The sequence below is a fragment of the Syngnathoides biaculeatus genome, chromosome 3 (genome assembly GCF_019802595.1).
Source record: "Syngnathoides biaculeatus isolate LvHL_M chromosome 3, ASM1980259v1, whole genome shotgun sequence".
Taxonomy (NCBI): Eukaryota; Metazoa; Chordata; class Actinopteri; order Syngnathiformes; family Syngnathidae; genus Syngnathoides; species Syngnathoides biaculeatus.
Window position 1 is genome coordinate 40,204,415 of NC_084642.1, and position 24,401 is coordinate 40,228,815.

Consider the following 24,401-nt stretch of genomic DNA (forward strand, 5'->3'; position numbering starts at 1 on the left):
GAAAGCAGAGTCTGTGTTCTCTGAGGCATGCTCTATCCTTTAAATAGTAAATTCCCATTTTAATTCCTTTATGTAAAACATGTCCACCATGTTTTTCAGCAATAAAAAAAATTTATAAACTTAAAGCAAAGCACAAAACGAGCTGCGAAAGCTAACCAATACAAGCATTCGTGAGATCAAACCACGTGATTCCCATAATGCAATTTTTTATGCAATAATTAATGTCCTTATTCAATCCTTCCATCCATTATCTGAGCTACTTATCCTCACAAGGGTTGCAGGAGTGCTGGAGCCAATCCTAGGTATCTTTTGCCTGGAGGCGGCGTACACCCTGAACTGGTTGCCAGCCAATAGCAACACACATTTAAACCACCACAAACCACCATTTGCACACACATCCACACTTACGGGCATTATTGTTATCTTAATAATTGTTAGTGCTTCTGTGTGTGTTACCGGTACATCGTGGAATGTGTATATTATGTACAAGTCATGTTTATTATGTTGCAGTTTTTAATTAAACCATTATTTTCGTTAGTGTCTTAAAGTGTGACCTCCTGGTTCATTCGTCTCATTGAATGTGCCCAACAGGGTTTTATCTGTCAAAAGAAATTGGCTCTAATTCAGCTTTAAAAAGGTGGGATACTTCCACAAGAGTGATATAGGTTGAGAACATTGACTTAGTTGTTAAATAATTCTGAAATGCTCGCCATAAAATAAACATTGGTATGTTGAGTGTTTCTCAATACTTGGGTGAACTTGGCAAGTCTTTTCAAGTTATTGGACTCTCCTCCGAATGAAGTTTCTGTTCAAATTGCAAATCTTGACATTTTGTCAAGTGGAGTCGAAAGTAATCAAAGTTATTACTTAGTATGACTGGAGTCCAAGTCAAATGGCTCAAGTTCACACTTCTGATACATACTGAATTTGAATTGAAGTAATCATTGGTGCGGAGTGCCTTAGGTGTGACAGAAACATTTAAGATGGAGGTGGGACTGCATCAGGGATCAGCTCTTAGCCCCTTCCTGTTTGCAGTGGTAATGGATAGGTTGACAAATGAGGTTACACTGGAATCCCCTTGGACCATGTTCGCAGATGATATTGTGATATGCAGTGAAAGCAGGGAACATGCAGAGGGACAATTAGAAAGATGGAGACATGCACTGGAAAGGAGAGGAATGAAGATTAGGCCAAGTAAAACAGAATATATGTGCGTGAATGAGAAAGGTGGAGGGGGAAGAGTGAGGCTACAGGGAGAAGAGGCAAGGGTGGACGACTTCAAATATTTAGGTTCAACAATCCAGAGCAAGGTGAGTGTGGTAAGGAAGTGAAGAAACAGGTCCAAGCAGGTTGGAACAGCTGGCAGAAGGTGTCTGGTGTGTTATGTGACAGAAGAGTCTCTGCTAGGATGAAGGGCAAAGTTTACAAAACAGTGGTGAGGCCGGCCATGATGTACGGATTAGAGACAGTGGCACTGAAGAAACTACAGGAAGCAGAGCAGCTGGAGGTAGCAGAAATGAACATGTTGAGGTTCTCGCTTGGAGTGAGCAGGTTGGTTTGGATATGTTCAGAGGCGAGAGAGTGAGTATATTGGTAGAAGGGTGCTGAGGATGGAGCTGCCAGGCAAAAGCGCGAGAGGAAGACCAAAGAGAAGGTTTATGGATGTGGTGAGGGAAGACATGAGGGGAGTTGGGGTTAGAGAGGAAGATGCAGGAGATAGGCTAAGATGGAAAAAGATGACACACTGTGGCGACCCCTATCGGGACAAGCCGAAAGGAAAAGAAGAAGAAGTCTAAAGTAGTCAAAGTCATTACTTAGTCTGACTGCAGTCCAAGTCAAATGACTCGAGTTCACGCTTCTGATACATACTGAATTTTCAACTTCAATGAAGATGTTCTATAACCAATAATCCAAATGAGATGTTGCAGCAACGCTGTCACTCAAAATTGCAGATGTTCCTTTTGTTAACTGTGGTTTCTCTTTTATTGCATACGCTTTGTCTTTACAGACAATGTTGGGAACATCCTCGCCCATCCTCAATAGATTCATGAACTGGCAGGAATTAAAATGTGTTTTACATGAAGCTCTAAATGTTTTTTTCTGCTTTGTCTTCTTTCTTTGCTATATGTTTATTTTACTGTTCTGCAATAAGCAGCAGCAGCATCAGCAAGTGTGATCATCTCCCTTGTTGTTTCTTCACTGCCTCTAACTCATTTGTCAGTCAGGAAATTAAAAGCTGACATGGTGTGGCTGAGAGATGTCTGTGTCGTCACCAAATGATAAAAGCACTTTGTTGCACCCTGGTGACCGGCTAATACAAAAGGAAAAAGTAATAAAGCAACAGGAGTGCTAACTAACAGCACTATGATTCAATACTCAAAAAAACAAAGTGTCAAAGGTGGGAAGTACATCACGTACTGTTGTTGAATGAAATAATTGAGGACTTTCTGCGCCCATGACAGCATATTAACATGTTAAGGAACAAAATGTAAGTAACATATTAGTTCTAACCGTTACAACAAAGGTATACTATACTGTAAACATTTTCGGATAGTAGTTAACAATACTTGGCATTTATCGTAAGTGAAATCTTGAAAAAAACAATGATGTAATGTCTTGTTCCTTTTGTGTACAGATGTGTTGAATGATGCTATCTTTGATGAGGACCACGACGAGATGGTGATCGTCAAAGACATTGACATGTTTTCCATGTGCGAACATCATTTGGTCCCCATCATTGGCAGGGTAAGTGACACAATCGTGTGTGTGTGTGTGTGTGTGTGTGTGTGTGTGTCTGAGTCAGTGGGGAGAATACTTGGAACACTTCCTCCATTCCACTGACATGCCTTCCCATGAAGAAGCAGAGTCTGGGCTCTCTGAGGCGGGCTCTCCTATCTCTGAGCACGAGGACACCGGGGTGGTTAAAAAGCTCCCCAGTGGCAAAGCCCCAGGGGTAAGGGAGATTGGCCCAGAGTTCCTGAAGGCTCAGGATGTTGTGGGACCGTTCTGGTTGACACACCTAGGGGATAGCGCCTCTCAATTGTCACACTAGGGTGGTGGTACCTCTTTTTAAGAAGGGAGACCGGAGGGTATGTTCAAACTACAGGGGGATCACACTCCTCACCCTCTCTGATAAGGTCAGTCAGGAAGTCAAATCTCAGATTCAGGGGGGACAATGTGGTTTTCGTCCTGACTGTAGACCAATGGACCAGTTCTACACCCTCAGCAGGGGTCTTGAGAGTGCATGGGCATTCACCCAACCAGTCTACATGTGTTTTGTGGACTTGGAGAAGGCGTTCGTCCATATCTCAAATGGAGTGGTATGGAGGGTGCTTTGGGTATATGAGTACTGAACCCTCTGATACGGGCTGTTCTGCCCGTGTATGACGGTTGTCATTTTGGTCCACATTGCCTGCAGTAAGACAATTTTGTTCATAGCTTTTATGGACAGAATCTCTAGGCGCAGCCGGGGTATAGAAGGGCCAGGAAGTTTAGTGGGCTCAATATTGCGTCTCTGGTTTTTGCAGATTATATGGATCTGTTGGGTTCGTCAAGCCATGATTTCCAACTTTCACTGGACCGGTTCGCAGAAGTGTGAAGCGACTGGGTTGAGAATCCTCACCATCAAATCTGAGACCGTAGTCTTCAGGTCGGAAATTAGATTCTGGCCAAGTGGAGGAGTTCAAGAATCTTGGTCGTGTTCACGAGTTAGGGATAGGAGTTAGATAGTTATGGAGAATGAGATCGACAGTCGAGTCAGTGCAGCATCTGCACCGATTTGGGCTTTGTAAAAATTTTTTGAGGTAAAGAAGGAGCTAAATTGAAAGGTGAAACTCTCAATTTACTGGTAGATCTACATTTCTACCCTCACCTATGGTCACCAGCTGTGGGTCATGACTGAAATGACAAGATCCCTGATACAAGCGGTCGAAATGAGTTTCTTCCGGACGGTTTCCGCGGTTTCCCTTAGAGATACAGGAATAAGGTCGGTCATCTGGGAGTGGCTCAGAGTTGAGCTGCTGCCCTTCCGCGTTGAGAGGAGCCGGTTGAGGTGGCTGGGGCAGATGACTAGCTGGATATCTGTCCTTCATCCATGTTCTGAGCTGCTTATCCTCACAAGGGTCATTGGAGTGCTGGAGCCTATCCCAGGTTACATTTTGCAGGAGGCGTGGTACTCTCTGAACTGGTTGCCAGCCACTCGCAGGACACATAGAGACAGACAGCAGCCCCACTCACAAGCACACCTAAGGGCAATATAGTCTCCAATTAATGCATGTTTTTGGGATGTGGGAGGAAAACCCACGCAGGCATGGGGAGAACATGCAAACTCACTTTTGTGTGTGTGTGTGTGTGTGTATACAGATAAATATATGTACCGTATGTATAATATAACAATCTTCTATAATAATTTTCCCCAAACTGATGAGATTTTTATAGAAACAATATGATTATTTTTCACTTTTTATTACACATGTACAGTATATATCATATAATAATCTATATCATCAGGGATAATCCTGGAGCAGTTTACCACTGACAGAAAATCTCACCATATTCAAAACCAATGGGATTTTCCCAAAACTGATGAGTTTTGTTTTTTTTATAGACAACAGTGAGATTATTTTTCACAAATACTTTTTATTACACTTATTCATGTTGCAATAATTTTAATGCATGTGAAAAATAAACAGGTCATACTTTCACTGTCTGAGCCCCTTCCTGTTTGCAGTGGTAATGGATAGGCTGACAGATGAGGTTAGACTGGAATCCCCTTGGACCATAATGTTTGCAGATCATATTGTGATATGCAGTGAAAGCAGGGAGCATGCAGAGGAACAATTAGAAAGATGGAGACATGCACTGGAAAGGGAAGGAATGAAGATTAGCCCAAGTAAAAGAGAATATATGTGCGTGAATGAGAAAGGTGGAGGGGGAAGAGTGAGGCTACAGGGAGAAGAGATAGCGAGGGTGGAGGACTTCAAATATTTAGGGTCAACAATCCAGAGCAACGGTGAGTGTGGTAAGGAAGTGAAGAAACGGCTCCAAGCAGGTTGGAACAGCTGGCGAAAGGTGTCTGGTGTGTTATGTGACCAGAAGAGTCTCTGCTAGGATGAAGGGCAAAGTTTACAAAACAGTGGTGAGGCCGGCCATGATGTACGGATTAGAGACGGTGGCACTGAAGAAACAACAGGAAGCAGAATTGGAGGTAGCAGAAATGAAGATGTTGAGGTTCTCGGTCGGAGTGAGCAGGTTGGATAGGACTAGAAATTAGCTCATTAGAAGGACAGCCAAAGTTGGATGTTTTGGAGACAAGGTTTTAGAGAGCAGACTTCGATGGTTTGGACATGTTTAGAGGCGAGAGAGTGAGTATATTGGTGGAGGGGTGCTGAGGCTGGAGCTGCCAGGCAAAAGAGTGAGAGGAAGACCAAAGAGAAGGTTTATGGGTCTGGTGAGGGAAGATATGATGGCAGTTGGGGTTACAGAGGAAGATGCAGAAGATAGGCTAAGATGGCAAAAGATGACCTTTTTTTGCTAATACTGTTCGGTTAAAACGGGTTATGAAAGTAAGCGTTTTTTTGCAATCCCTACTACACACCACCATCCTATGCTGTTGATCTGAACTCTCCCCTACCACTACTTTAGAGTCAGTAATCTCCTTCAGATTACACTGTCTGCACAAAATATAATCCACCTGCGTGCTTCTACCTCCGCTCTTGTAGGTCACTATATGTTCCTCCCTCTTTTGGAAATAAGTGTTCACTACAGCTATCTACATCCTTTTTGCAAAGTCCACCACCATCTTTCCCTCAAAGTTCCTTTCCTGGATGCCGTACTTACCCATCACTTTTTCATCGCCCCTGTTTCCTTTACCAATATGTCTATTAAAATCTGCACAAATCACAACATTCAATTGGACACAAAATTTTCCCTAGTTTGGATTGTGAGTGTCTGTCTCCATGTGCCCTGGGATTGGCTGGCAACCAGTTCAGGATGTACCCCGCCACCTGCCCGATGATAGCTGGGATTGGCTCCAGCACTCCCGCGACCCCTGTCAGGATAAGCAGCTCAGATGGATGGATAGATATACAGTGTGTGTGTGTGTGTGTGTGTGTCTTTGTGTGTTGAAAGTATTTCAAACTTTTGCCACATTTCAGGCTTCAAACATAAAGACATAAAATTATTTTTTTTTTTGTCAAGAATCAACAACAAGTGGGACACAATTGTGAAGTGGAAGAAATCTATTGGATATTTTAAACTTTTTAATAAATAAAAAACTGAAAAGTGGGGTGTGCAATATTATTCAGCCCCCTTGTATTAATAATTTGTAGCGCCACCTGTTGCTGCAATTACTGCTGCAAGTCTCTTGGGGTATGTCTCTATCAGTTTTGTGCATCAAGAGACTTGCCCATTGTTCCTTGCAAAACAGCTCGAGCTCAGTGAGGTTGGATGGAGAGCTGTTGTGAACAGCAGTCTTCAGCTGTGCCCACAGATTCTCAATTGGATTCAGGTCTAGACTTGCACTTGGCCATTCTAACACATGGATACGTTTATTTGTGAACTATTCCATTGTAGATTTAGGTTTGTGTTTTGGATCATTGTCCTGTTGGAGGATAAATCTCTGTCCCAGTCCCAGGTCTTGTGCAGACTCCAACAGGTATTCTTCCAGAATGGTCCTGAATTTCACTCCATTCATCTTCCCATCAATTTTAACCATCTTCTCTGTCCCTGCTGAGGAAAAGCAGGCCCAAACCATGAGGCTGCCACCACCATGTTTGACAGTGGGAATGGTGTGTTCAGGGTGATGATTTGTGTTGCTTTTACGCCAAACATATCGTTTTGCATTGTCGGCAAAAAGTTCGATTCTGGTTTCATCTGACCAGAGCACCTTCTTCTACATGTTTGGTGTGTCTCCCAGGTGGCTTGTGCGAAACTTTAAACAAGACTTTTTATGGATATCTTTGAGAAATGGCTTTCTTCACTGTACTCTTCCATAAAGGCCAGATTTGTGCAATGTACGACTGATAGTTGTCCTATAGACACTACCTCAGCTGTAGATCTCTGCAGTTCATCCAGAGTGATCATGGTTTTCTTGGCTGCATCTCTGATCAGTCTTTTCCTTGTTCGAGGTGAAAGTTTAGAGGGAAGGCCGGGTAGATTGCAGTGGTCTGATAGTCCTTCCATTTCAGTATGATTACTTGCACAGTGCTCCTTAAGTTATTTTAACCTTGGGAAATCTTTTTGTATCCAAATTTGGCTTTAAACTTCTCCACAACATTATCTCGGACCTACCAGGTGTCTTCCTTGGTCTATTCATGATGCTCTCTGCATTTTCAACAGAACCCTGAAACTATCACAGAGCAGGTGCATTTATACAGAGACTTTATTACACACAGGTGAGTCTATTTATCATCATCAGTCAACATTGGATCATTCAGAGATCCTCACTGAACTACAGGAGTGAGTTTGGTGCACTGAAAGTAAAGGGGCCGAATAATATTGTACACCCCACTTTTCAGTTTTTTGTTTGTCAAAGTTTAAAATATCCAATAAATTTCATTCCACTTCACAATTGTGTCCCACTTATTGTTGATTCTCGACAAAAAAATAAAATTTTATATCTTTGTTTGAATCCTGAAATGTGGGGAAGGGTTGAAAAGTTCAAGGGGGCCAAATAGTTACACAAGGCACTGTGCGTGTGTGCGTGTGTGTGTGTTTGTGTCCATGTCACTGATGTAGTGGTACACACGCATAACTTTGGAGGAACCATGGGTTGAATTTCCACTCAGTGATGGTGTTATGTGCCCTGCGACTGACTGCGACCCAGTTCTGTGTGTAGTCCGCCTTTCGCCCAAAGTTAGCTGGAAAAGGCTCCAGCACTCCTGCGTCCCCTGTGAGGATAAGCGGCTTGGAAAATGATGGATATACGCACACACATGACTGGTATGTGACACCATCAAAAGCCAGAAACATGGTGAACTTCTGTTTGGCCTCAGTCATTTGTAAATGAAAATGCCAGCATTGGTAAATTGGTTCGATACGTTTATGGTTTAAATGGGAAAAATATGAATGAAAATGTACATTATAAGTGGTGTTGATCAAATGAACTTTAAAAAATAGATTTAAACCTACCTATGAGTCTCATCGTTATGTTAATCCTGGAACCTGATTAAATTCATGTATAACATATCTGTAACAAATGCTACTTTGATATTCACAAACCCATGCAGTCATTATCTAGTTTAAAATAGGCAAGATGAAAATTCGATTAGCTGAAATCTGTTTATCTTTAGTTTTTGTCCTGCTTCTGCCTCTGCCCAACGTCTTTGACATCATTACCCTGTAACTAAAACCTCATTGGTCGTAACCTTTATGTGTATTCATTCATGACCTCCTTAATCCATCATGATGGAGATATTGCCTGCAGATGCATGTCAATTAAGACAATAGGGGGTGGCATCAGATTTTTTTTCTTCCCCACAGCAGTTTAAACAACCTTTGGTGACACAAGTGATTCACACGAGGGTCAGTACGTGTATTTGTGTCTGTGCGAGCCATCAAGTGGTTGTTTCTCTTTGGCTTGTCATTGTGTACACTGTTGCCTGTAATCAATCTATTCTCAAATGTGACTGTACCCTTGGTGACTCATGTCAGGAAGTGACACACCTCTTGCTTCTACTGTTTTCATCGGTGGCTGAGAGAGCGTCATTGGAAGAGACAGTCGATTTGTTTACCATTGGGGCTTCATATTTATTTCCTATTCCACAAGATATGGTAAACTCATCACTAATTTCATTCTACCCATAGGTCCCCTGTCACAAGGAAGGTCCAGCCCGTCTCAGTCCACTTAACTCTGCACTGATCTCCAGTCAGTCAGAGTTCTGACACAAAGGGACAAATAAGAATTACAATTCACATTTACACCCATATAAACAAATAAAACATAAAAACTCCATACAGAAAGGCCCATTATGACTTTTGAAACATTGCAACTTTTCATAGTGTTGCATGAAATTAAATGAAAGCAAAATATTTAATCCTGCAGTGCGCAATTCATAGACAAGGTAACACAATTTACCTTTCATAATTAAAAGCATTTATTAATCAAGAGGAAAATGAATGCCATTTATTGTCATTATACAGTAAAGAAAATAAGTATATGAACACTGCTATATAGCAAGTTCTCCCACTTCGAAATCATGGAGGGGTCTGAAATTTTCATCATAAGTGCATGTCCACTATGAGAGAGAATCTAAAAAGAAAACTCCGGAAATCACAATATATAATTTTTTTTAACGATTCATTTGTGTGATACAACTGCAAATAAGTATTTGAACACGTCAGCTATAATTCCGACCCTCAAAGACCTGTTAGTCCGCCTTTAAAAGTCCACCTCCACTCCATGTATTATCCTGAATCAGATCCACCTGTGTGAGGTCGTTAGCTGCATAAAGACACCTGTCCACCACATACAATCAGTAAGACTCAAACTTGTAACATGGCCAAGACCAAAGAGTTGTCCAAAGACACCAGAGACAAAATTGTACAACTCCACATGGTGGGAAGGGCTACGGAGAAATTGCCAAGTGTCACGAACGAGGCTCGAGGGCGGACCCAAATGCACGACTCCAGAGGCAAGCAGGTAGTGTACAGAAAGCCTTTATTCGGTCCGTGGTCAATGATCAGCGAGTCAGTCAGGAAAAGCAGCAGTATCAGAAGAGGCAGGCTTACTAGGATGGTCAGGGAACAGACGAGGGTCGGTACACGGGAGGTCAGGTTTACGGGATTACGGGAACAAGGCATAGGAATCAACGATCTGGCGGAGGACTAGTTGTCCCCCGTGTCCTATAAGTACTGGGTGTAATCAGCCAAAACAGGGTGCAGGTGTGTGTCGACTAATTGGCTGACGACACCCAGCCTGGGGAGGATGCCAGGAGCATGACAGTACCCCCCCCCCGCCCCCTCAACGGCCGGCTCCCGACGGCCCAGGAGCGTCTGAATGGGCTGCGTAGAAGTCCTCGATGAGGGAGGGGTCCTCAATGAAGCGCGAAGGGATCCAAGAGCGCTCCTCCGGTCCGTATCCCTACCAATCCACCAGGTACTGGAACCCCCTTCCTCTGCGGCGGGAAGACAGCAACCGGCGCACTGTGTACACCGGCCCACCATTCACCATGCGGGGGGGTTTGGCCGGAGGGGCCAGGGGCGAAGGACGATCCGGGCGTAGTCTGCCGACGTGGAACATAACCCTCATGGACCTGGGCAGTCTGAGTGATACGGTGACCGGGTTAATGATTTTGGTGATTGGGAACAGACCAACGAACCTGGGAGCAAGTTTGCGGGATTCCATCCGCAGTGGGAGATCCTTGGTGGAGAGCCACAGTCGCTGCCCTACCCTGAGTTCTGGTGCGGCTCTCCTCTTGCGGTCCGCTGCGGACTTATAGATGTTCCCCATGTGCAGCAGCGTCCTCCGGGCTGCCTCCCAGGTCCGTTTGCAGCGCCGTACCACTGCCAGAGCCGACGGCACCGTGGAGTCTGTGGCCAAGGAGGGAAACGGAGAGGGAGGATAGCCGTGCACAATGTGGAGTGGAGCCATACCTGTTGAGGCGGAGGGTAGGGAGTTGTGGGCGTACTCAACCCATTTGAGGTGCTGGCTCCACGTGCTCTGGTCCCTAGAAGCTAAGCATCAAAGTCCTGTCTCTGTTTGGCCGTTAGACTCCGGATGATGGCCCGAAGTTAGACTAGCCGAAGCGCCGATGAGGGTGCAGAATTCCTTCCAGAAGCGGGCGCTGAATTGTGGACCTCTGTCCGAGACAATGTCCCGGGGGAACCCGTGGTAGCAGACGACCTCATCCAACACCCGCTGGGCTGTCTGCTTGGCCGACGGGATCTTCGGAAGTGGCACGAAGTCAATTATCTTGGAGAATCGGTCCACTACAGACAGCACAACGGTGTTTCCCTGAGAGGGCGGTAGGCCGGTGACGAAGTCCAACGCGATGTGCGACCACGGGCCGATAGGGATGGACAGAGGCTGCAACTCACCCATTGGTCATAAACGGGACATCTTATTGGCCGCACTCACCGAGCAGGCATTGACGAATTCCTTCACGTCTTTGCTAAGGTTGGGCCACCAGAATCTCAGAACGAGTTTTTGCCATACCCGGGTGGCAGACTGTCTTGTTCGAATGGGCCCAGTTGATGACATCTCCCCAAAGTGATGGAACGACGAACAGGTGATCAGACGGACAGGATAGGAGCTGCTACTGACTCCGTGCGCTCCCCCTCATGGATCCGTGAGAGGGCGTCCGGCTGGCCGTTCTTGGAACCTGGGCGGAAGGACAGAGTGAAGCGGAAGCGGGTGAAGAAGAGAGCCCACCTGGCCTGGCGGGTGTTCAACCGCTTCGCGGTCCTCAGGTACTCTAGATTTTTGTGGTCGGTGAGGACCACGAATGGTACTTGTGAGCCCTCCAGCCAGTGCCGCCACTCCTCCATAGCCATCTTGACCGCCAGCAGTTCGTGATCCCCCACATCGTAGTTTCTCTCTGCTGGGGTTAGCTTCCTAGACAGGAACGCACACGGGTGGATCCTTCCGTCTTTGGGACTCCGCTGCGACAAGATGGCTCCAATTCCCGAGTCCGACGCGTCCACCTCCACCATGAACTGGCGATCTGGATCCGGGATAATGAGGATGGGTGCAGTGGTGAAACTTGCCTTAAGTTTATTGAAGGCCTCCTGGCAGGTCCGGGACCATTCGAAAACGTTGTGCGGAGAGGTGAGAGCGTGCAGAGGGGCGGCCATGGCGCTGAAGTTCCGAATGAACTTTCTGTAGAAATTTGCGAAGCCAATGAACCTCTGCACGTCCCTCCTGCTGGCGGGGGTGGGCCACCGAAGCACCGCGTCGATCTTCCCGGGATCCATCCGTATCTTCCTTTCTGCCATGATGAAGCCCAGAAAGGACACGGATGCTCGGTGCAACTCGCAGTTTTCCCATTTCACGAACAGTTGGTGCTGCAAGAGACGCTGGAGTACCTCTCTGACCTGTCTGACATGGGAGGTCAAATCTGCTGAGAAGATGACAATGTCGTCAAGGTATACAAATACGTTTTTGTTCAGGAACTCCCGAAGCACGTCATTAATAAAGTTTTGGAAGACGGCCGGGGCATTGGTTAGTCCGAAGGGCATCACCTGATACTCGTAATGCCCCGTGGGAGTGTTGAAAGCCGTCTTCCATTCGCCCTCCTGGATCCGCACCAGATGATATGCGCTGCACAAGTCCAGTTTGGTGAAGATCCGGGCACCTTGAAGGAGTTCAAATGCCGTAGCGATTAAGGGCAAGGGGTACCTATTCTTGACAGTGATGTCATTCAAGCCTCGGTAGTCGATGTATGGTCGTAAAGTGGAGTCCTTCTTCTTAACGAAAAAAAATCCTTCACCGGCTGGTGAGGAGGATGGGCGAATGAGTCCGGTTGCCAGAGACTCCTCGACGTAATCCCTCATTCCCTGGTGCTCCGGTCCTGTCAAAGAGAACAGTCTCCCTCTGGGAGCTGAGGTGCCTGGGAGGAGTTTGATAGCACAGTCATAAGGCCAATGCGGCGGCAGAGATTTTGCCTTGGACTCAGAAAAAAACCTCCTTTAAATCATGGTAACAAGAGGGCACTCTGGCTAATTCAGACGTGGTACTCAGTTCAGCAACTTGAACCCCTCCGTCCTCAGCAGCGAGACACTACTTGTGACAGTCCTCACCCCATGCCATTATCCGACCCGTGACCCAGTCAATGTGGGGGTTGTGTCTCTTGAGCCACGGGCTCCCCAGGATTATTTCACTGCTGCTAGAGTTAAAAACGTGGAAATTAATGTGCTCTGTGTGCGTGTCCGGAAAGTCCATACGTAAGGTTTGTGTGCGGTGTGTAACCCGGTAGAGGAACTTGCCGTTGGCGGCGTAAGCAATACGAAGACGCTGTGTGGGGAGGGTTGCCGCATGCAACGCTTCGACCATACGGGGATTAATAAGGTTAGTGTCTGAACCGGAGTCAATGAACGCGGTCACTAAGCACGAGTGAGAGTCCGTTCCTACGGTGAGGTGCAAAAACGACCGCCCTGACTCAGCGACAGTCTACCGCATACTCACCGGCGTAGAGATCTTAAGGTCGGAGCGCTTCGGTCGAACTGGGCAACGGAAGATTAAGTGTCCAAGACGACCACTGTAGAAAAAAACGCCCTTCTTGTCGGCGGCGTAAGCGCTCCTCCGCTGAGCTGCCGAGCCCCTCCACTTGCATGGGTTCCGACGTAGGAAGCAGCGTGGGCGGCTGGGAAGCGACCGGGCTGAGCCTCTCAATCTCCTCTTCAGTCATGCTGTCCATCTGCCCCTGCACGGCCAAGCGCTGATCCACCTTGAGGGCCAGTGCGATGAGAGCGTCCAGCGAAGGCGGAAGATCCACGGCAATGAGGTGGCCACGGATCTGTGGGGAAAGTCCCTGGTAGAAGGCGTCATGGAGAGCCCGGATCCGGAATTCGATAGCATAGTCTGACACGCGGCGGCGGCCTTGGCGAATTGTCATGAGTGAGACCGCCGCCTTGCGTTCCGGAGCCGCGTACTGGAATACTTGGCTGAGCGCTCAGACGAACGTCGTCCATGAACGGCAGATCTCCGAGTCACGACTCCACTCGGCAGTGGCCCACGCCTCCGCCCTCCCTGTCATGTGGGAAATGACAAAGGCGATCCGGGAGCGGTCCGTGGGGAAAGCGGACGCCTGCAGTTCGAAATGGAGGTCGCACTGCGCAAGGAAGGGCTTGACGTCGCCTGAGAACCGTTCCGGTCGGGAGACCGGAGTTATGCTTGCATGGGAGGGCTCGGTAACAGGCGGAACGGGTGGACTCAGACTTTCTATTGCGTATTCCAGATAATATTGGGGTATGTTTTTTGCCAAATGCGTTAAACTTGTCCAAGAGAGTTCTACAGAGAGGTCTCAACTATTTCACGCAAGAATATGTACACGGAATTAAGATTTTGGACAGAGTAGGACGCAATGTCGGCGTTACAGTGAAACGTTGGCGATCAATGCAAAAACGTTTGACCCCTCACAAACTTCAGATTGAAATCCAACAGGATAAAATAGAGGAATCGTACTGTGCATGGAAACCAGGGTGAAGACTTTTTACTTGGAAAGATCACGAGTAATATCATTGTAGTCTTTATAAGTGAGTGGTTGTATTCATTTGACTTGGCTTGTAATGGAACCCAGTGCCCTATCTTAAAAGCCCGATGCGATACAAATCGGCAAATAGACATTTCTCTTGCATGACATTGCGCATTTACGTAAGCCGACTCTTCGGCATAAAACATTATACACTTCATTCAGCGGGTCAGTGGTACACTAACAAAGTGAAAGTTGTTCTCCTGCAATGTATAAAACACTGATAATTCTATCAAACTCAGAGAAGATACTTCTCCCTCACTGACCTTTGAACATACAGCCTTGTGTGAGGTGGTTTAAAAAGCTCCTTGGTGGCAGGGCCCCGGTGGTGGATAAGATTTGCCTGGAGTTCCTAAAGGCTCTGGATGTTGTCGGGCTGTCCTGGTTGACACGCCTCTGCAAAATCGCATGGACATCAAGGACAGTGCCTCTGGATTGGCAGACTCGGGCGGTGGTCCCCCTTTTCAAGAAGGGTGACGGAGGGTGTGTTCCAACTATAGAGGGATAACACTCCTCAGCCTCCCTGCTAAGGTCTACTCAGGGGTACTGGAGAGGAGGGTCCGTCAGGAAGTCGAGCCTCGGATTCAGGAGGAGCAATGCGGTTTTTCTCGTGGCTGTGGAACAGTGGACCAGCTCTACACCCTAGGCAGGATCCTCGAGGGTGCATGGGAGGTCGCCCAACCAGTCTAGATGTGTTTTGTGGACTTGGAGAAGGCATTTGAACATGTCCCTCGGGGAGTCCTGTCGGTAGTATGGGGTACTAAATCCCCTGATACGAGCTGTTAGGTCCCTGTACGACCGCTGTCAGAGTTTGGTCTGTATTGCCGGCAATAAGTCGGACTCGTTTCCGGTGAGAGTTGGACTATGCCAAGGCTGCCCTTTGTCACAGGTTTTGTTCATAACTTTTATGGTCAGAATTTCTAGGCACAGCCGAGGTGGAGAGGGTGTCCGCTTTGGTGGCCTCAGCATCCCATCCCTGCTCTTTGCAGATGATGTGGTTCTGTTGGCTTCATCAAGCCGTGATCTCCAGCTCTCACTGGAGCGATTTACAGCCGAGTGTGAAGTGGCTGGGATGAGAATCAGCACCTCCAAATACACGACTGTGGTCCTCAGTCCGAAAAGGGTGGCGTGCCCTCTCCAAGTCGGGGATGATATCCTCCTCCAAGTAGTGGAGTTCAAGTATCTTGGGGTCTTGTTCTCGAGTGAAGGAAGAATGGAGCGGGAGATCGACAGACGGATCAGTGCAGCGTCTTTAGTGATCTGGACTTTGTATCGGCCCGTTGTGGTAAAGAGGAAGCAAAGTCGAAAAGCGAAGCTCTCAATTTACCGGTCGATCTATGGTCCTACCCTCACCATGGGTTGTAACCAAAAGAACAAGATCTCGGATACAAGCGGCCGAAATGAATTTCCTCCGCAGGGTGTCCGGGCTCTCCCTTAGAAACAAAGTGAGAAGCTTCGTCATCCCGGAGGGGCTCAGTGTCGAGCCGAGACTCCTCCGCATTGAGAGGAGCCGGAGGAGGTGGCTGGGGCATCTGATTCGGTTGCCTTTTGGACGCCTCCCTGGTTAGGTGTTGGAAGTATTCTCTCCGACTCACAATGTCTCCAGTTGAGGTCAGCAGTGCCCCATCCTCACTATACACAGTGTCGACGGTGCACTGTTTCCCCCTCCTGAGATGCCGGACGGTAGACCAGAATTTCCGCAAAGCTGTCTTCAAGTCGTTCTCCATGACCTCTCTGAACTCCTCCCATGCCCGGGTTTTTGACTCCGCAACCACCAAAACTGCATTTCGATTGGCCAGACGGTACCTATTAGCTGCCTTGGGAGTCTCACAGGCCAGGAATGCCTGATAGGTCTCCTTCAGCTTGACGGCATCCCTGTCTGCCAACATGTTCGGGCATTCACGGCACAACTTGCACCAACCACATAATGTCGACAACTCCACTCGGACGCCCCAGCAACGGCGTGGAACATCGTCTACTCGGACTCAATGTCCCCGGGCTCCACTGGAACTTGAGCAAAATTCTTTCGGAGAAGGGAGTTGAAATTCCTTCTGACAGGGGAATCTGCCAGCTGTTCACAGCAAAACCCTCACAATACCTTTGTGCCTGCCATGTCGGACAGACATCTTACCCCACCATTGGAGCCAAATCACCACCAGGTGGTGATAAGTTGGCAGCCCTGCCCCTCTCTTCACCCGATTGTCCAAGACTTGGCAGTCACAAGTCCGAAGACACAACCACAAAGTCGATCATCGAACTGCGACCTACGGCATCCTAGTGTCAAGTGCACATGTGGACACCCTTATGCCTGAACATGGTGTTCATTATGGACAGTCAGTGATGAGCACAGAAATCCAGTAACAGAACACCACTCGGGTTCTTATCGGTGGGGCTGTTCTTCCGAATCACGCCCCTCAGGTCTCACTATCATTGTCCACATTGGCATTGAAGTCACCCAGTAGGATGATGGAGTCCCCAGAGCGAGTGCTCTCCAGCACTTCCTCTAAGGAGGTCAGAAACCTATGGCTCGCGAGCCCTATCTGGCTCATTTGATCGTTGCATATGGCTCACAGTGCCCCCATAACGACCTACTGTACGTGTGAGTTCTGTCGTGCAAGCAACAAAATGACGCAAAGACAGTTTGTCCTAGTGGGGTTGCTGTTCTTTTCTGTGGCAGTCGATCTGCAGATGCACAGAAAGGTCAAATGCAGATCGGGTTGGAACAACTAATTATGGAAACGCTTTTGACTAAGGTCGCGCAAAGAAAAAAAGATGAGTGCCAAAGTTTTCAACAAGAATGGACAGCTTTTGTGGAGAGAGAGGGTTCTGCTGTCTGTCTAAATTCACAGATGGGGAGTAAGCATTCGTACTTGATGTTGCCAATAAACATTTTGACAACTTCAATAATCAAACAGATAAAAGACATGCTTTTGTCAGCAAGAACTGTTCACCATCATACCATTATGATGGCAAATCAAATTGAATTACGTTTACGAATACCGGTTGGAAGTCTCAACGCCTGCATGAAGCTGAATTTAACGACGTAGGAAAGACACTATAAAGCTATCAGCAATACCATGCAGCACCAGAAGTCACATTAATGGTAAGAAGCACTTTTGTCATCATTGGTTAGCAACAGCGTAACAATGTAATTTAAAAATATAGAGACTTATTGTACTCTAAAAGTGTTGGTCTTACATAAATGCTCAAATACACCTGTATTTAGTTTTTAAAATACTGTTTGACTCTTTTTAAATTACATTTTAAATATTTGACATTTATGGTTCTCTCAGTCAAAAATGTTCCCGACCCCTGCTTTAAAGCCCAAGTGTAATGCCTGTAAACATTGTAAAATAGATACTGTAATGATGTAATGGATTGGATTAGAAATGAGCTCATTAGAGGGATAGCCAAACTTGAATGTTTTGGAGACAAGGTTCGAGAGAGCAGACTTCGATGGTTTGGACGTGTTCAGAGGCGAGTGAGTTTATTGCTAGAAAGGTGCTGAGAATGGAGCTGCTAGGCAAAAGAGCGAGAGGAAGACCAAAGACAAGGTTGATGGATGTGGTGAGGGAAGACATGAGGGCCGTTGGGGTGAGAGAGGAAGATGCAGGAGATAGGCTAAGATGGAAAAAGATGACACGCTGTGGGGACCCCTAACAGGACAAGCCGAAAGGAAAAGAAGTAATGAAAAATACAGATAATATTATTCACTTCAATGTCCATACGAAAAAATAAATATGAACAGAGCGCGTCATCCATGCACAAAGTTGCAGAAGTCTCATTCGACATTCAAGTGGTAGTTATATTGCCTGCATCTTCTCTCTGTGACGTTACACTGGGACATTCACCATTGAAAACATGCTGTGCCACCTACTATGGGAGACGAACATGCCCCTTCTGACACGGTAGCTCCTTTTGAAGAAGAGAACATCTCACAACCAAGTGAAGTGACCGAGGCACTATTACCCTATCGTTTCAAACCATATTTAGATGATATGCGAATCACGGCCAAACCACCTTCCCGCCCAATACACCTCCGCGGCAGCGATGGAAAAACAGTGCCCGCGGGCGTCATCGTCGCTTGCCTCCCCATCCGTTCCACCTTCGCGGCGGTGATTAAAAACAACGCCGCCCGTGAGCAACGACAACACCGTGGCCAAACCGCCTCCCCATCCGATCCACCTCCGCGGCGGTGATCAAAATAACGCCTACCTGTCTTTTGGAACCCATGAAGCTCTCATCCTTTGCACCTGTGCAATTCATTTTTCACAACAAACCAGGTCTTTTGGAAAAGTAGTCGTCGTTTGAAGAGCGAATCCATCTTCCCGAGTGTTCGAGTAATATCCAGGAATACAAGTCGGCATTGTGGCTAACACGAAGGAACAACGAGCTACCTTCCCACAAGTAAAACTAGTATAAACATACAAGACCGCTTGAGTGCACGACTGCCCTGTACGTCACTTCCTGCTTCATCTCGAAAACAAATCCCTTGATAGGATTTTCATGGCGGGAGTTACAAAAAGCCATATACATCAAAATCATGTTTTGTGGTGAAATAATGGATGGGTCCATACCGGCTGCCATTTTTTTCATTAATAACATACTAAAAATCATGCATTTCATGACAGTGGACCTTTAAGGACTCCAAAAAGGAGGTAATCTGAACTGCTGTTTGGTCCAAAGGCACAAACAACAGTCCTGACCCATCTCCCTAGCTGAACGCAGAGGGAAGCTCATCCACCGGGGTGAACCCCAATGTACAGCCGCTGAGGCAAAGGGCAATCTGCTTGGCGCCTCACAATGTGGGCATCTCTAGAGTGGAACAGACTCCAACCCCTCTCAAGAGGACTGGTACCAGAGCCCAAGCGGTGCGTAAAGGTAAGTCTGACAATATCTAGTCGGAACATCTTGATCTCTAGCATCAACTTGTGCTCCTTCCCTACCAAAGAGGTGAAATCCCATGTACCTAGAGCTATTTTCTGTAGCTCACAGCTCACATCGCACCCGACCTCAAATGCCCATCTCGCAGATGGTGAGCCCATGGGAAGGGGGACCAATGTTACCTTTTCGAGCTGTGCCTGGCCGAGCCCCAAAGGTGCAGGCCCAACCACCAGGTGCTCGCCTTCGAGCTCCACCTAAAGGCCTGCTCCAGAGGGGGGCCCCGGTGACAATAAAACAAAATTTTTAATGCGGTATGTAGTTAACGTTCCTTACTCAGAGAATCTTATGCTGGAGGAGCTGGATGTGTACATCGCTGTTTTGTTTTTTTTTTTGTTTGTTTTTTTTACCTGAAATGAGCTATTGGTTTTTTTTTGTGTGTATGTGGGGACCAATTTTTTTTAAATATGTCAACCTTACAGTATGTATTTATACTTTGCATATTTGAGAAGCATTTTCAACAGTACAAGTGTCAAGTTAAATCTTTTTATAAAACCATGTGCTGTACATTACAATTTTTATTGCAGTTCATACGTAATTAACATTCTTCACTTTGCGAATCTTCTGATGTTGGTCCTCAGGGTGTAACTGAGGTTTTTATCTTTAAGAAAAAAAATGTTGTCTTTGTTTGTCCTTCTGCTCCAAGTTTTCCCTGTACAAGGACATAACCCCGTCAACACAATTGGTAAACTCAACAGCTCGTACCAATTTGTCGTTGATCTGCTTCCTGTTGTCTCTTCAGTGCCACGGTCTCTAATCTGTACATCATGGCTGGCCTCACCACTGTTTTATAAACTTTAGCCTTACTTTACAAAGAGATTCTTCTGTCACATAACACACCTGACAACTTCCAACCTGCTTGGACCAATTTCTTTTCAATTTTAAATTTCACTTCCTGCCCATTGCTATAGAATGTGGACCCCAAGTATTTGAAGTCATCCACCCGAGCTATCTCTTCTTCCTTTAGCCTCACTCTTCCCCCTTCACCCCTCTCATTCACGGACATGTATTCTGTTTTACTTTGGCTAATCTTCATTCCCGTCCCTTCCATAGCACGCCTCTATCTTTCTGATTGTTCCTCCACCTACTCCCTGCTTTCACTGCAGATCTCAATATCATCTGCGGACATCACGGTTAGTTAGCGTTAGGCTACTGTGACATCATCTGTCAGCCCAACCCTTTCCATTACCACAGCAAACAGGAAGGGTCTCAGCGCTGATGCCTGATGCAATCCCACCTCTCCCTTAAATTCTTCAGTCACACCTGCGGCACACCTCACCACTGTTCTGCTGTCTCATACATGTCCTGAACTATTCTAACAAATTTCTCCACCACACCACACTTACGCATGCCGTATCACAGTTCCTCTCTTTGTACGCCGTCATAGGCTTTCTCCATATCCACAAAGACACATTGTAGCTCCTTCTGATCTTTTATGTAGTTTTCCACTCGCATCCGCAAGGCAAATAATGCAGCTCTTGGTACTCTTTCTCAGCATGAAACATTGTGTGGCTCATCAACTTTATTCCTCTGTTCTCACAGCTCTGCAAATTACCTTTTTTAACCAAAAAAGAAAAAAGGGACCCACAACACTTTTCCTCCATTCTTCAGATGGCTAGAACTCTGTTGTATAAGTTGGTCAAAAACTCCACAGCCACCGCTCCAAATTACTTCCATAGCTCCACAGTTATATCATCAGTACCAGCTGCTTTTCCAGTTTTTATCTTCTTTTGTGCCTTTCTAACTTTCCCCTTACTAATCATTGCCACTTCCTCGTACATCACACTTGCTTCTTCTACTCTTCCTTCTTTCTCATTTTCTTTGTTCATCAACTTCTCAGAGTAGTCTTTCCATCTATTTAGCACATTACTGGCACCACTCATCGCATTTCCGCCTCAATCTTTAATCACACTTACCTGATGTACATCTCTGTCCCTCTGTCTGGCCAACCTGTAGAGATCCTGTTCTCATTCTTTCATGTCCAACGTGGTGGACATGTAGTCATATGCCTCTTGTTTAGCCTTTGCCACCCTTATCTTTGTCTGAAGTCGCATCTCATTGTATTCCTTTCGCCTATCCTCAGACCTCATAATTCAAACCCTGCCCGTAAACTTCAACCCTGACTACCTTTCCACCTGCTCTCTTTGATGCACAATATATCAACTCCTCATCATCATCTCAACCAACTCCTGAACTTTTCCTGTCATAGTACCAGCATTCAATGTCCCTACACTAAGTTGTAGGCTCTGCGCATTCCTCTTCTTCTGTCGACAAAGCCGCTTTTCCTCCCCTTCTTTGTCTTCAACCCATTGTAGCTGAATTTCCACCGACCATAGGGCTACATTAATTTGGTTGGAAAATTATGATATTTTTTTCGAACTCCATCCGTCACATTTAATAATGACAGAAATAGATCTAATTTGTGCTGCAAAAAAATCATTTTGTCGGACACTTTTTTTTGGCAGGTAGCTGTGGGAAAAATCCAATGTCATTAGAATTCGTAAGTTATCTTGGGGGTTCTAATAAATGAAGGTTTTAAAAAAGAATGCTAAATCTATATTAATTCTATTGTTAGGAACAAGAAAAGTACGAAACATTGTCTCAATCTTCGCCCCCCCCCCCACATACACACACACACACACACTTGCACAGTCGCAGGAGGGGCTAAAAAGGGTACATCGTGTGGAGAATATTCCAGCATTGTAACAATTACAGCGTTCCCTCGCTACTTCGTGCTTCACTTTTTGCGGTTTCAGTGCTTTACAGGCTTTTATTTATCAAAAATACCCCCACAAACGCCCCCCCCCAAAAAAAAAAAAAAAAAACAATGAATAATACAGCCAGATAGACATTTTGCAGAAAAACACGTTGATATAAGGAGCATGATTGGTTCCCGGGACGACATCGACCAATGAGAGGCTTTCTTCCGTGAGATGATTGGTTGCGCATCATCGAAACCTCACCCAGCAACTTCCCTTGTCCCACTCATTTCCTTGTTTTCCCTGTTGTCTCGTCCATGGTGTTGACCGTTCGGTTATGTACTGTACTTCGTGTTGTGTTTGTGATAACTTTTTTTGCAATCATATTTTTTGATTATGTAGTCCTAATATCACCTCAGCGTTGTACCCTAGCGAAAGCTTCCTCCGCAGCGCCCAAGAAATGGTAACTCCGCGTGCACGTTTATCCTTTTACAGATCCAGCGGGAAGAATGGGCTCCTATTGGGGAGCACTTTGATCTTTTTTTGGGCTCCAGTAGGAGGAATCAACCACTTTGTGCAGCAAATGGAACGAGCACTGTAGTACTTACTGGTATGTCCTCCAGGGCTCCAGACGGGACACTTTTCTCCTTGTTGGACACTGCATTGTGATTCGCCCCCTTGAGGGCAAGGCTTTTTGAGCAGCAAAGGCTAGTTCGGGGGAAAAAAAAAAAGATACAGTCTCAGAAACGTGCCTCTGTATGGTGCTGCTTGTCGTTATGTGGAAGAAGTTTCCTAGCCTCATCAGTGAGTGATGGCAGGAGCAAAGTTTTAACATGGATGAAACGTTTTTTGGAAGAGGACGCCTATGCATATTTGCACAAGTCTCTTAGAAGGCAACATTGATGAATGTGTGTGTGTGTGTGTGAGAGAGAGAGAGAGAGAGGAGAGAGAGAGAGAGAGAGCGAGAGAGAGAGAGAGAGGAGAGAGAGAGAGAGAGAGAGAGAGAGACTGGACTGTGAAGAAGTGAGAGTGAGGAGGTTTTGAGTATGGAAGTAAATATGTTCCACCAGGATTTGAATTAAAAATTAGACTGAAAATTTTATGTTGTAAAATTCCAATTATTTCAAGGTCATCAGATTTCCAATAGCTGTATTTCAGTTTAACTTTTCAATGTCAACAAATTACCATCTAAAAAAATTTTAAACGCCATATTTTCAAGTCTCCCGAGATTCAACTGGCTACAATTCGGTGTCTAAAATTCAACCGCCTACTATTTGCTGTCTGAACAACCAGCCAATCCAGTTCCGTTTTCTTTGTCACGTGTCTGACTTGAAGTAAGCCTGCCTTCTCAACCCATCCAAGTCAGTTGAATTTCAGACAGCAAATTGTAGACAGTAGAATCTCAGGTGACTGAAAATATTGCTTTTGAATTTTGTTATATGGTGAATTTGTTATCATTGAAAAGTTCAACTGAAATACAGCTATTGGAAATGTGATCACTTTGAAACAAAACTGTGAATTTTACAATGAAAAATTTTCAGTGGCATTTTTAATTCAAATCCTGGGGGCACATATTTACTTCCATAATAGAAACCCAGCGGGAGCAGTTTCTCGTGTGTACAGTTTACTAGTTTGTGGAAAGGGACTGAGGAGGAGTTGTTTAAGAGAGGACACATTAATCCTGAGTGCTTAAAGGGCCACTGTCATGAAATGCATGATTTTTAGTATGTTATTAATGAAAAAAAAAACGGCAGCCGACATGGACCCATGTGTTTTTTCACCACAAAACATGATTCTGACATATACAGCTTTTTGTAACTCCCGCCATGAAAATCCTCCTGAGGAATTTGTTTTCGAGAAGAAGAAGGAAGTGATGTACATGGCAGGACCGCCCTCAAGTGGACTCATTTGTTTCTATTAGTTTTATCTCCGGGATGGTAGCTTGTTGTTCCTTTGTGTTAGCCAAAATGCCAGCTCGTTGCATAACTGGACATTGCTTGAACACTCGAAGATGGATTTACCCTTCATAAGGTTGCAAGAGACCCGGTTCATCGTGAAAAATGGATTACACGGGTGCAATCGACGAGAGCTTTGTGGGTTCCAAATGACAGGTAGGTGTGTATACAGCTACTAAAAAAAAATATTTTGGGGCGGACCAAGTAATTGGTCTCTCATAACGTAACAGAAGATCTGTTTATGTATGACAGGCGTGCTAAATGTGTCTGTGGGCGTCGGACGGCGTCGGGCTCGCCGGCGAAGGCTGCTGTGTCGCCTCGCGCAGCCTTCGGACTAGCGGACGGCGGCGGCTCTGAAGAACGCTGTCGACAATGCCGCATTCAGCCGCATGCGACGACAATGCCGTAAAGCGTCCCGGCTCGACAGTGTTGTTCATCATGGACTGTGGCGGCTATGAACAACGTTGTAAAGCAGCCCGGCTCGGCTCTGTGATAAGCCACCTTGGCGCCGAAAATGAGCTACTCCGGCCGAGGCACCGCGTACGGCGTTCACGGCTTCTGCGAAGACTGTGCATTGGCCTCGTGGATGGCGGTGGCTCTGAACAACGTCGCCGACA

General features: G+C 46.1%; 1 protein-coding gene across 8 annotated transcripts in view; it reads left to right on the forward strand.

Annotated features, from left to right (window-relative positions):
• Nucleotides 1-24,401, forward strand: part of gch1 (GTP cyclohydrolase 1) — a 106,362-nt gene that overhangs the window by 23,578 nt on the left and 58,383 nt on the right. For 4 of the 8 annotated variants that reach the window (XM_061815842.1, XM_061815844.1, XM_061815843.1 and 1 more), the window contains exon 2: nucleotides 2,636-2,745. In XM_061815842.1, coding sequence (XP_061671826.1) covers nucleotides 2,636-2,745 — 110 coding nt within the window. Of the gene's footprint in view, nucleotides 1-2,635; nucleotides 2,746-7,737; nucleotides 8,130-8,805; nucleotides 9,038-24,401 lie in introns of those variants that run through there. The other 4 variants (XM_061815846.1, XM_061815849.1, XM_061815847.1 and 1 more) reach the window with 4 other exon arrangements.